General features: G+C 43.1%; 1 protein-coding gene across 3 annotated transcripts in view; it reads left to right on the forward strand.

Moving 5' to 3' along the window:
* Nucleotides 1-5639, forward strand: part of PPP1R36 (protein phosphatase 1 regulatory subunit 36) — a 45814-nt gene extending 40175 nt beyond the window's left edge. For all 3 annotated transcript variants that reach the window (XM_045451235.1, XM_045451234.1, XM_045451231.1), the window contains 2 exons: nt 172-297; nt 5094-5639. In XM_045451235.1, coding sequence (XP_045307191.1) covers nt 172-297; nt 5094-5214 — 247 coding nt within the window. In that variant the 3' untranslated portion in view covers nt 5215-5639. The remainder of the gene's footprint in view (nt 1-171; nt 298-5093) is intronic.
* The last annotated feature ends 7693 nt before the right edge of the window (nt 5640-13332 follow it).

Here is a 13332-nt window from a genome sequence, read left to right on the forward strand (position 1 = left end):
TGCTCAGACCTGGAAACTGCGGGGCCATGAGGCCTCGTGTCGTTGAGCTGGACCACGGGGTTGGTTCAGGAATAGTGAGGACTTCTCCTTTACACAGGAAGATGAGGTCTTGTTGCTTAGCCTTCTGCTGGTGACTGCAGAATTCTTTTCTGTTTGGTCTTTGTTTTAAAGCTGCCTGCTCCAGGGATCTAGAGCATCTGAAACATCACTATTGCAGGATTCAGCCTGCCCAACCCTATCATCCTATTTTGGAGTTCGTTTATGGCATTCTGATCGCCCAGCTGATTTTTATGCAAAGTAAGAAAAATAAATTTGACTCCTTCGGGGCCATTTTCATTCACCCCTCCTGCCTCTGAACAAGTTTCAGATTGCAGAAAGCAAGCAGTTTCAGGGAACCGAGAGCACAGGGTGAACTGTCCCCTGTTGTATTTGCAGATCGTCTCCAGAGCGGTCTGTGTCATGCAGCGGGCTCGTGTTGTTCTTTGTCTCTGAGTTTGGGCACATGCTGGTGGCTTTCTCTCTGGGGGTGACACCTGAGGCAGTCCAGGTGAGCTGTGCCAAGGGCCTTAGTGTCCAAGACCTCTTCCTTTGCACCCTGGCCTTCCTCCTCCTCCTTGTACAGAAGGATTTGTTCTCATTTCCTTTACTTCTCCTGCCTCTAACCCAGCTGCCTAAGCCGAGCAAAGAGAGAATGCCCTGGGCCGAGGGCCTCGGCCCTCACCCTGAGAAGTCAGGCCACACTGAAACCTGGCACAAGAGTGGCCACCCGAGCCTAGGACCTTGAGGGGGCTCACCTCTCCTGCCTTCACTGGCCAGCGTCAGAACACTGGAGCTATTTAAAATCAAAATTTTAGGGGCGCCTGGGTGGCGCAGTCGGTTAAGCGTCCGACTTCAGCCAGGTCACGATCTCGCGGTCCGTGAGTTCGAGCCCCGTGTCGGGCTCTGGGCTGATGGCTCAGAGCCTGAAGCCTGTTTCCGATTCTGTGTCTCCCTCTCTCTCTGCCCCTGCCCCGTTCATGCTCTGTCTCTCTCTGTCCCAAAAATAAATAAACGTTGAAAAAAAAAATTAAAAAAAAAAAAATAAATAAAATCAAAATTTTAGCTATTTTAAATCAAAATCTATTTGCGGATGCCCCATATCAGTCCATACTTCTTAGAAATGCTTTGTAATGACATCAGTCCTCCTCCCCCTAATGTACACAAGTAAACCTTGTTTGGTGTAAAACAAAAACCCTTAGAAAACACAAAGAAACACAAAACCTTAGAAAAGCACAGAGAGGAGGAAAAAAAAACGTTATCGCCAATGTTTTGTGAATCTGCTTCCAGTCATCCGTGTGCACATACGCACAGACAAAAACCGGGTCGTGTCGTGTGCTGTTGTCCGCATCCCGCCTTCTTCCCGTGGTAATGCATGGTGCACATTCTCCTACAGCAGCCAATACTCAGCTGAACTATTTTTTTTAAATGTTTATTTCGAGACAGCATGAGCAGGGTAGGGGCAGAGAGAGGGAGAGAAAGAATCCCAAGAAGGCTGCGTGCTCAGTGCAGAGCCTGATGCAGAGTTCAACCTCATGACCATGAGATCATGACCTGAGCCGAAATCAAGAGTTGGACGCTTGACTGACTGAGCCAGCCAGGTCCCCTAAAATATGATTTTCATTGCCCTGTAGTAGTCTGTGGTATGAATCTGTCATTGTATCCTTGCCCAATCCCTTATGTTATTTTATACGTACTTTATCACTCAAACTGATGGTGGTTTTCTCAGGATAAAGCCCAGCAATGATATTGCTGCATCAAAGAGCACACTCATCCTCCAGACCTTATTATTACCCAATCTCCTCCCGGAAGGCTGGTCCCAAAGCACACGACCTCCATCTCTGAGAATCCTCACTGGGGCATTATCATTTCTTTGAATCATTGCGAATTCTGTGGCAGTGAAAGATAGATTTGTATGTTCATTCTAGTTTATACTTCCAAATAAGAGTAGGGGTGAATACCTCTTCACATCGCATCTCCTTTCCTGATTTATCACAGGAATCATAATATAAGAAATGCCTGTTTCTTGGAGTAAATGCATTTCCCAGCCCAAGGTACTATATTAAGGTATTACAGATAATAAAAGTAACAGCGCCTTGTTATAAATTCTGGGTGAAGGCCAATGGTCTCTCGGTGTTTCTTCCTAATTGATAAAATTCAGTTGTCCGTCTTTTAGCTCAGAATCTTAAAATGCTTTCCAGATCCCAGGTAAACTTGTTAAAACACTTTTTAGGTACTTGTTTGTAGGAGTTCTAATCTGCCTCAGCAACTCCTGACCCTCCAGCCTCACCTCCAGTCTGGGAGTGATGAGAGCAAACCAGTCTGAACTCAGGTACCTGGTTATTTATCTAACTCATACACTTTGCTTATTTTTCTATTCTTGGACTCTATTTTGATCTTTGTATTATTGATTTGTCATTCTTTGAAGAAATTGCAAATGGCCCTATGAAGAAACCAGGTTACAGAAAAGCTGAATATAGTGAGATCCCATGTGTGTAAAACACACATATATTTATAGAAAGTCTGGAAGGAAATAACTAAATTATTAACAATTCTGCCTGAGAAGTAGGATTGTGAATGATTTTTCTTTTCTTTCTTTTTTTTTTTTTAAGTTTATTTATTTATTTTGAGAGAGACAGAGTGCCAGTGAGGGAGGAGAAGAGAGAGAGGGAGGCAGAGAAGCCCAGGCAGGGCTCCACACTGTCAGCATGGAGCCCGATGCAGGGCCCGAACCCATGAAACCATCGAGATCATGACTTGAGCTGAAACCAAGAGTCGGACGCTTAACTGACTGAGCCACCCAGGCACCCCATGAATGATTTTTCTTTAAACATTTTTGCTTACGTGTACTTTCTATTTTTTTACAATAGATTAAAAAATAGCGTCCCCAATTTCTTGCATAGTGGTGACATCTAACACCCACCCCCATTGGGCAGCACATAGAGACATCAAAAGACGTCAAAAGATGAGCAAACGATGTGAGTAGGTAATTAGCCACAGAAGGAGAAGCACAAATGGCCAATATGAAGAGGTATTTGTTCTCACTACTCGTTGGATGTCTAGATTAGAACCCATATGATTCCATTTTCACCTATAGAATTAGCAAAGATTTCAAGAAATGACAATGTCTAATGTTGGCAGGAGGCTGGAGAAGTAGGCATTCTCACACACTGACGGGGAATATACTCTGGAAATCAATTTGGCAGGAGCATATTACTTTTTGAACATGTCTGTGTACTTGTATATGCATTTAGGGCTGATTCAAATGTCAGGTTCCTTCATGTCAATCTGCAGTGATTTGAGACTTAATGAGGGGTGGAGCTATATCATTTCATCCAGCCCTGTGACCAGAGAGATACTTCAGAAGTGCTTTGGAGGGTGATTATGATATTGATAAATAGTTTAGCACCCTGAATGTACAAGCAGTCGTCAGTCATTGACGGAAAGCCTACTCAGCAGTCAGTGCCTTGCTAGATCTATGAGGGATTCAAGAAGAGTAAGGTGGGTTCCTGTTCTCACAGCTGAACTCCAGAGTCAGGACAAAGCTCAGTCCAAAATGGGGAAGTGTGCAGGTAAGCTCGATTGTGAAGTAGAAACTTAAGGGCTCAGCAATCCGCCAGCTCATAATCATCCTTGCAGAAATAGCGAGGACCCTGGGGAGGAGGAGCTCCTGTCTCATTTCCCCTGCTCACTCCATCTTCCTCCCGCACTGATGCTTTGGTGAACACTTACCACGCAGCACGGCGGGTGCATCTGAGTTTGCCTTGTTTCCCTGGCAGGCAGTGAACTCTTTCAAGTGTAGCCCAGGGCAACCCAGATAGTTGATGAGGGAAAGTTTCTGTGTCAAAATATTCCAGGTGATAAATGTAGAAGGAATGATAGCGTTAGAATCTTACTATCTTGCAAAACGTCCGTGGAATAGTGCGTTTAGGCACTGATTGCCGGTGGTGGTTAACATTGTGAGGGATATCTAGTCATCAAGTGCCGCCAATGGGAATATGAAACACTACCTATGAAACGTTCTTGCATGGGTGCCTGGGTGGCTCAGTTGGTTAAGTGTCCCACTTCAGCTCAGGTCATGATCTCACGGTTCATGTGTTCGAGCCCCGTATCAGGCACTGCACTGACAGCACAGAGCCTGGAGCCTGCTTCGGATTCTGTGTCTCCCTCTCTCTCTCTCTCTCTGCCCCACCCCTGATTGTGCTCTCTCTCTCAAAAATAAATGTAAAGAAAGAAAGGAAGAAAGAGAGGAAGAAAGAAAGAAAGAAAGAAAGAAAGAAATATTCCTGCCAAACCGCTCTCCCCAACCCCCCCCCCCCCCCAAAAAAACAAAACCCAAATCAGATTGAGCCTCTAAATCTAACATTTGATTTATGGGAAATTCAGGGGAGGAGCAACATGTTAAATAATACTAGAGGAATTCAATCAGAAAAATCCAAAATGGGGGAACTCTATGGAAAAATGTACCTTATTCTTCAACAAGTAACAAGGAGGAAGAAAGGAGGGAAGAGGAAACTTTAGGTTAAAACTTTAGGCATATCAGTCAAATGCAGTATGTGGACCTTGCTTGGATCCTGATTTAAACAAACCAATTATTAAATATATATATAAAATTATTAAATTAAATTAAATATATTAAATTAAATTAATTATAAATATAATTAATTAATTATAAATTAATATTTATAAATTATAAATAAATTTATTTTAAATTTATAAAAAATAAAATAAATTATAAATTATGTTAAATTAAATATATATTAAATTATTTAATTAAATTAAATATATTAAATTAAATTATTAAATAAATAAATATATATATATATAATCATGGCAATTGACTACTAAGGGGGCTATCTGATATTAAGGAATTATTGGTGAATCTGTCAGACATAACAATGTTGCTGTGGTTTTGTAAGCCCTCCACCACCCCGCTTTTTAGAGGCATAAACTTAAATATTTACAGATGGAAAAAGGAAGAAAAGCTGGCGATGGAAAGGGAGATGAGAATAAATGAGTAGGTATTAATTCTCCTGAACTACCGGATGTGACTGCAGGTTGCCTGGGGAGTGTGACACCCTCTTCCCCGATCCTTTCCCTTTGCCACAAGCTCCGACTAAAGCATGCCTGAGACTGTCAACTGAACAAAATGTGCCCTCGAGAAAAAGAACACACTAGAAAAATGCAGTACTTCCATCACGTGCAGAAAACTGGAATCCGCTTCAGACCGTGCCCGCGGAGGCGGTCAGGCCTCACGCGGATCCGGCTGATAGCACACTTCCTGCTTCAGGGACTGTGTTCTTTTGTGTGGCTTCGCTGAGCCCACCGCCTGGATAAATCTGCTGCTTTCTACCCAGACACTGTTGCTTCACTTGGAAATAATTATCTCCTTCTCCACATGCACCCTGTTCCCTTCACCCACATCCCTTATCATGCCATGATAATCACACACTGAAGCAGATGTAAAAGGCACAAATGGAGCATTTGCTTGAGGACTCGAGAGCCTTGTGTCATTGCACACAAAGAAGAAAGTGAGGAGGAGCCCTATCTGCCATCGCAGGACTCACATTGAACATGTACCCATTAAAGAACAATTGAGTGGATTTTTTAGAGCTAGAATTTTTTTCCCCCATTAGTTCTCACAGCAAACCAGGAAGAGTGGTAGTTATAGTTGCTGGCTTTTCAAGCCAGGACCCTAAGATACAGAGCTGTTGTTACCAGTCTAGAATTATGTTTGTCTTATGAAATCGTTTGTGAATCCACAAATAATTACTGTGCACCTGCTGGGCCAGGTTCTGAGAATATGACTCCCATTACGAGGCAGACATGGTCTGTGCTTCTCCACATGGCTGGAGCTTCTCTGGGCAGAGGGTGGAACGAGAGGGAGTTAACAGGGACTGACTAGATGGTTTGAGCTTTGTAGGTTGTAGGGATTTTGTCTAATTGGATGGGAATCCGGTGGAGGGTTGTAGGCAAAGGAGTGACACGATCCCATTTATGTTTGAAAAGATTATTCTGGCTCCTGTGTGGAAGATGGGCTGAGGTTAGGGTTGGAGGGATGGAGAATAGAGGCTGGAGGTCAATTAGAGATTACAGAGGTGGCCCAGGAGAGGGAAAGTGGTAAGCTGGACCAGGGATGGATTCTGGATAAGGTAGAGTTGGCAGGATTTGCTGATGGATTGGCTGTTGGGGAAGGGAAGAAAGAGAGCAAGGAAGTCTCTAAAGTTTTTGGCCTGAGCAATTGGGTGTTTGGTATTTCCATAGGGAAGAATGGATGATAAACAGGTTGAGGGAGAAATCTTCACTTCTATTTTTGGACTGTTAACTTTGAGACGTCAATCAGTCATCCCTGTGGAGATGAGTTGGTGTTTGGATAGAGAGATCTGGAGTTCTGGGGAGAGACCTGAGGTGGAAATACAGATTTGGGAGTCAATGGCTCTCGGATTGGTTAAGATTACCTAAGGAGACTAAAGATACAGAAGACAAAGGACACTTTACATGTAAGAGGGGGCAGAGGAGCAGCAAACAAAACGCAGCAAATCCCTTACATGCTCCAGCAGCTCACCCCGCCTTCAGAATGTGCCACAAGCCAGTGAGGTACGAAGAAACACATGACAGAGAGAAGTCATGGTAGACAAGAGAAAAGAGCCTGCCATGAAGTAGGGGTGGCAGCTGGGCAGAAATGCTGCAGGACGAACTGGTACGATAATAACAGAGGTGACTGCCAGGGTTGGGAACATAGAGGTCAACTGTGTGGGCTCCAAGTGTGGCGCCCCCTTGACGAGGGCTGAGTAGTGAAAGGCTGGCGGGAAAGTGGAGACCAAGCCTCTGGCCAGTGCAGAGTTTGCCGTGAAGGGAAAGTAAGAAATGGCGCAGGAACTAGGGGAAGATGCTGTCAAGGAGGTGAAGCTTTAGTGTTGGGTTGTTTGGATCTTTGGCTTTTAGAGATCCGAGGTAATAGAACGAGTCTGTGCTGACACAGGGCGAACTGATGATTCAGGAGAGAGAGAAGGGATACTTGTAGGAGGTGAGAACCAAAGGTTGGGAAGCATAGGTTGGGGGTTGCCCTTAGAGAGAAGAGACATCTGTCATCACAGCAGGGAAAGCAGAAGGTGTGACATTCTTTCTCCAAGTCTCTTTGACGCTCAGAGGCCCCTTGTGTGTGCACCACTTGAGCAAGGCCCGCTCTCTGAATTGTCAGTAGAGGAAACCAGAGACCAAAAATTCTCAGCCCAGAGGAGTGCATATAGCTAATGATGGACTTTCAGACACCACACTGGAAAGACATAGCTGGGCTGTGAAGAGTGTCTTGTTGGTTTCCCTGAAGCCACACTTTTTGGGTGATCACCTATGCCAATTAGGTATAAGACTGGCCATGGAAGTTGCATCATTTTTTCCCATAGGATCCCTTAACCAAGTCATGAGTCCTCAAGCATTAAAAGGAATAGCACCTGAGGGGCTCCTGGGTGGCTCAGTCGGTTAAGCGGCGGACTTCGGCTCAGGTCATGATCTCGCAGTCCGTGAGTTCGAGCCCCGCGTCGGGCTCTGGGCTGATGGCTCAGAGCCTGGAGCCTGTTTCAAATTCTGTGTCTCCCTCTCTCTGACCCTCCCCCGTTCATGCTCTGTCTCTCTCTGTCTCAAAAATAAATAAACGTTAAATAAATAAATAAATAAATAAATAAATAAAAGGAATAGCACCTGAGGGGCGCCTGGGTGGCTCAGTCGGTTAAGCGGCCGACTTCAGCTCAGGTAATGATCTCGTGGTCTGTGAGTTCGAGTCCCGCGTCAGGCTCTGTGCTGACAGCTCAGAGCCTGGAGCCTGTTTCAAATTCTGTGTCTCCCTCTCTCTGACCCTCCCCCGTTCATGCTCTCTCTCTGTCTCAAAAATAAATAAACGTTAAAAAAAAAAATTAAAAAAAAAAAATAATAAAAGGAATAGCACCTGAGCCCTGAGCTGGCTTCACCTCTGTAGGTCTTTTTATTTTTTTTTATTAAAAAAATTTTTTTTATTAGTTTTCTTCATTTTTGAGAGGCAGAGAGAGACAGAGCGCATGTGGGGGAGGGGCAGAGAGAGAGGGAGACACAGAATCCGAAGCGGGCTCCAGGCTCTGAGCTGTCAGCACAGAGCCCAATGCGGGGCCCGAACTCACGAACTATGAGATCATGACCTGAGCCGAAGTCGGATGCTCAGCCGACGAAGCCACCCAGGCGCCCCACCTGTAGAATTTATTTTGTGCCCTGGGGTTGTATTTTAAGACTAAGTTCATTGCCCTTTTAGAATTGACTCCCAGGGGAAAGATTGTGTCTCCCAAAACTTTACTGTAATTACTTTCATGAGGAAACAAGAATATTTGACCAATCGTGATTTCCTTTTTCTTTTGCTACAAGAACTCTCAGAAATAAATGTAATGCTTGATCACAAGAACTTAAGAATTTTGACCTCTTAGGTTTTTATTTTCTATTTTTATATCTTTTCTTTTGTTTCATTTTTTATTATTTTTTTTTACTTTGAAATAATAGCAGATTCACATGCAGTTTTAAGATATAATACCAAGGGATCCTGTGAACTCTTTGCCTGGTTTCTCCCAATGGTGACATCTTACAAAACTATAGTACAGTTTCACAACCAGATATTGATATTGATTCAGTCAAGATACAGAACATTCCATCTCTCCAAGAATGCATGATGCTTCCCTTTTATAGCCACTCTCTTCTGTCCCCACCGTCTCCTTAACCTTTGGTAATTGCTAACCTGTTCTCCATTTCTATAGTTTCGTCATTTCAAGAATGTTATATATATTATGTAACTTTTGGGGATTGGCTTTTTTTCACTCAACATAGTTTTCTGGAAATTCATTCAAGTTGTTGCATGTATCAGTGATTTGCTCCTTTGTGGATGAGTAGTACTCTGTGATGTGGATGTAACACAGTTTATTTAATTCATCCTTTGAAGGGCATCTGGGTCATTTCCAGTTTGGAGACTATCACCAATAAGGCTGCTACAAACATTCATGTACAGGGGCGCCTGGGTGGCGCAGTCGGTTGGGCGTCCGACCTCAGCCAGGTCACGATCTCGCGGTCCGGGAGTTCGAGCCCCGCGTCGGGCTCTGGGCTGATGGCTCAGAGCCTGGAGCCTGTTTCCGATTCTGTGTCTCCCTCTCTCTCTGCCCCTCCCCCGTTCATGCTCTGTCTCTCTCTGTCCCAAAAATAAATAAACGTTGAAAAAAAAAAATTCATGTACAGATTTTGGTGTGAATGTAAGTTTTCACTTTTCTGAGCTTCTATCTTTTCTAGTGAATTGTATTAGGTCTTTTTCTGTGAATGAATAGTATATAATCATCAATAAACAAAGGCCATCTACTTTCTTCTTCGTGATTGCTATTAGCATGCTATTACCCTCTATCTTCACAGCTTCCCAGTCTCTGACTCCTCTCATGGGCTGGAAAAAAGCAGATGAAAGTTGGAAGAGTTACGTAGCATGTTTGTGGGTCAAGTGGAGCCTGGGTTCTGGTATATGGTCTCAACTCCTGGCTTTTATATGAAAGCTGCTGCAGTTCTTAAGATACAGTTTATTTTTATTCTTCTCTCCAGGATTCTGGACTCTAGCAACCATGTTGGTTTCAAGTGGCTTGTGTAGAACAGGCTCAGAGATGTGGTTGGGCATTCTTTCATGCATGTAGGCAATCAAAACAAAAGTCCTAAAGGAGATGGAAGCACAGTTGACCCCCTAGCCCCACTTCAGGCTGGGTGTAAGATTTGAAATTAAGATAATCACTTCATGGAACCACGGTTTATACCATCTCTGCTGAAAAGAATGCTGGATTCAAAGAAAGAGACAGAATGAATCCACCATGAAACCCAACCCAATATTTTTGTTGAAGCCACGTCTGATAGACCATCGATGGAGGAATGAAGGATGGGAAAGCACGTGCACCAGTTCATTTTCTAGAACGGTCTAAAGTGACGCATACAGGGGTGCCTGGGTGGCTCAGTCAGTTATGGGTCAGATTCTTGATCTCAGTTCCAGTCTTGATCTTGGGGTCATGAGTTCAAGCCCTGTGTTGCACTCTGCGCTGGGTGCGAAGCCTACTTAATAAATAATAGGTAAATAAATAATAAAGTGACACATACAGCTAGATATGGCCCTCACTCTGCTGTACTAGCATAATATCTAGAAGCCAAATTTTATTTGCTCATTTATTTCACTCAACACTCTGCTCACTGGGTGCCCGGTTCGGGTGGGGGCTGGAAACTGAGGAATTAAGATGTTCTTCCTAAGTTCAAGGAGCTCACAGTCCAGTGGGAGAGGCAGATAAATGTTCAGATAGTCATGACATGATGCACCAAGTGCTATTCTAAAGTTTGCAAGTAGCAGTGGTGACAGCAGCAGCCTCCAGTGATGAGGGGGTGGCGTCAGCATTGGGTGCAGGAATGTGGCCTTGCCTGTTGTTGTGACTAATCGTCTGCCCTCCCTTTATTCTTGTCTGTTTTCTAAGCTTTCCTGATAATTCTACCCAGTATATTCCCAGTAAATTATCTGTCTACTTAAATCAACCAGACAGTGTTGATGGAGAGATAGGCCACTGGTCTCAGATTCTTAGGAAAACTTCCAGAATTGTTTTTTTTGTTTTTGTTTTTGTTTTTGTTTTTGTTTTTGTTTTTTGCGTGTAAATGCAGGACGAAGCCTTATGTGGTATAAAATGTTGAAATACTTCCATGTCAGTTGGTAAATAGACACTGGCTCTACCCCCATGGGACCCCAAACTCCCTGGTCCCTCCCTTCATTCCCTGTCCCCTATGATCTGTCATCTCAAGGGGTTACACCAGGCAGAGGTGCTCTGGTGGCATTCTTCCTGATTGACAGGTGCTTCTGGTGAAGCACCTGAATGTATGCAGTATACACATATAGGTGGATGTATGTAAGTATGTGGAAGGTGTATATTCATGACAAATTCATCCCAATGGGGTGAATCCTACTACACACACATACTACTACACATTCTGTATGGCTAATGTGAGATCTTTCCATATCAGCACTTGTAGCCTTTTCAAACGGCTCTTTGGCAATCCATTCCGTGGATTTAACCATAAATGATTTAATCAGTTTGGGGAGGTTTCAAAAAATAGGGATGCCCTGCCCCCATTTCTTAACACCAACTTCAAGATGAAGATTCAGGAAGACTAGGAAAGGGTTGACTCTGTGAATTTTCCAAACTTTCCAGGTGGTTCTGATTATCGGCCAGGTCTGGGATTTTTTTGGCAGAAGCAATGCATCAGTTCACCCTACAAATATGGAAAGCCCACAAAAAGCCATGAAGCTTCATTTTTTTAAAGAAGGTCTACCTTCTCCTCTCTGGGGCACAAGATATAAAACAAACAATATAAAAACCTGTGTTTAAAGGCTTTCAATACTTCAGTTCATCATTGCCCTGGCTTGCTACCAGACTGTAAATTTTCTCTGGTTAGCAATAACTAAAAGGAATGCCATTCTGGAAGCAAGATGAGGGGCAGAGACCTCTCAGTAAGTTCCAGATATCGAGGCCAAGCTTTTGCTTCTTCCAAAGAACACTGCTGTCCCTCCTGTATTTAGAATAAATTCAACTTTGATTGTCCTCCAGGAACTGAGCAGTGGCCAAACATCAGTATTTCTTCAGATTTGGAAATGAATTTTGATTGTTTCTTCATAAGTCGGCATAATGCTTAGATAATCAACTGCAGTTCTTGGCAAAGATTAAAATGTGAACTCAGTTCACCACTCCCAGACTATCTGGAAACCAGGAAAGTATATTTATGGGAAAAGAGGTTTATATAAATACTTTCTTCAGTGACCCACATGATGGAGTTGAGAATAAATATCTTGCTTTTGGTGGATGATACCAAATTAGGTGGAGCTGGCAACATCCCAACACTGAGAACTAAACTCAATATGACCCTTTTAGATTGGCCTTGACAAAAAAAAAAAAAAAAAAAAAATGATTCGCACCATAAATACAAGATGAGAAATGGCTCACAAGCACTATAGTAAAAAATAAAATGTTACAAAGTTTCAAAGTTAACAGCTGGGTCGCAACTCCAAAATTAGTCAGCAATAGGGAAAATATTGGGAGAACAAAAGAACATAATGCTGGAATGTTAATGTGGAGAAGATAAGCACAATTTCTGAATACTTTCCCACATATGGCCTTCGTAGGGCCTTAGCTAGAGAACACGCCTATCCAGTTAGGGCCTTCATAATTTGGGAAGACTATCTAAAAACAATTCAGTGGGCCCTGAGAACTGTGGGTGGCTGAGATGACCAGGGGTGGGGTGGAGAATCTCTAAGAGACATTTTAAGCTAAATGGAATTAGTAAACATAACAGAAAGAGAACTCAAAAACAGCCTAAAAACTATCTTCTAATATTCATGGTGTGATTATAAAGAGAGTGTTGAATATCTTTTTCTCTCTTCCACAGAGGGCACACCTGGAAATCAAGAGGTGAATATTAATAATTCAGATTAAGCTAGGTCTAAGGATGAGTTTGCTTGAAGTAGATTAGTGGGCCGGTGTGTCGTAGCTGGAGAGCACAGAGCATGGACTCTGGAGCCAGACTGCCCGGGTTCACATCCCATTCCACCACTTACCCCCTGTGAGGCCTTGGGCAGGCCTTACTTTCCCTCAAGCTACCTCACTTTTCCATGTGAGTAGTGGGGAGGCCAAGAGCGTCAGCCTTATAACATCATGGGAAGGATGGCATGAGATGATTATGCAAAGCCCCAAGAAGTGTGTGGTTATTGGCTGATGACTACGGATAGGAAAACTTCTAGAACAGGCTCTTAGAAGTGAATCTTGAGTCTCTTCCTAGGCATTTGAAAGACTATCTCAAACTAATGGTTAAATCTGTAGTGCTAATTTGAGTCAACTCTGTGAAGGACACATGGTTTAGTCATAATTTCAAAATCGCCTCATTCTATCACATTCTTATCTCACAAAATTATTAACCTTATATACCCAGCGGTGTCTGCCTTGCACACGATATACATAGTCAATCACATATTCAGTCAGGATTACAAGCCTGAATATGTTCGTGAGAACATTTGCTCCTTAATCTTTTGATATTGCAGAAACATTAGCAAATAGTCTTCATAACAAATCATAAAATATGTTCCTCCCTGAATTTTGTCTCAATGAACCAGTTTAATTCAATTTAATTAAATTCCATTCAGTTTAAGTAACCATTATTGAAGACCTGTGTTAGGCCCTTAGAAAGACTAGTAATGCTTGTCTCCTGCCTTTAGAGACTGCATAGTCTATCAAG

The sequence above is a fragment of the Leopardus geoffroyi genome, chromosome B3, assembly GCF_018350155.1.
Source record: "Leopardus geoffroyi isolate Oge1 chromosome B3, O.geoffroyi_Oge1_pat1.0, whole genome shotgun sequence".
Classification (NCBI taxonomy): domain Eukaryota; kingdom Metazoa; phylum Chordata; class Mammalia; order Carnivora; family Felidae; genus Leopardus; species Leopardus geoffroyi.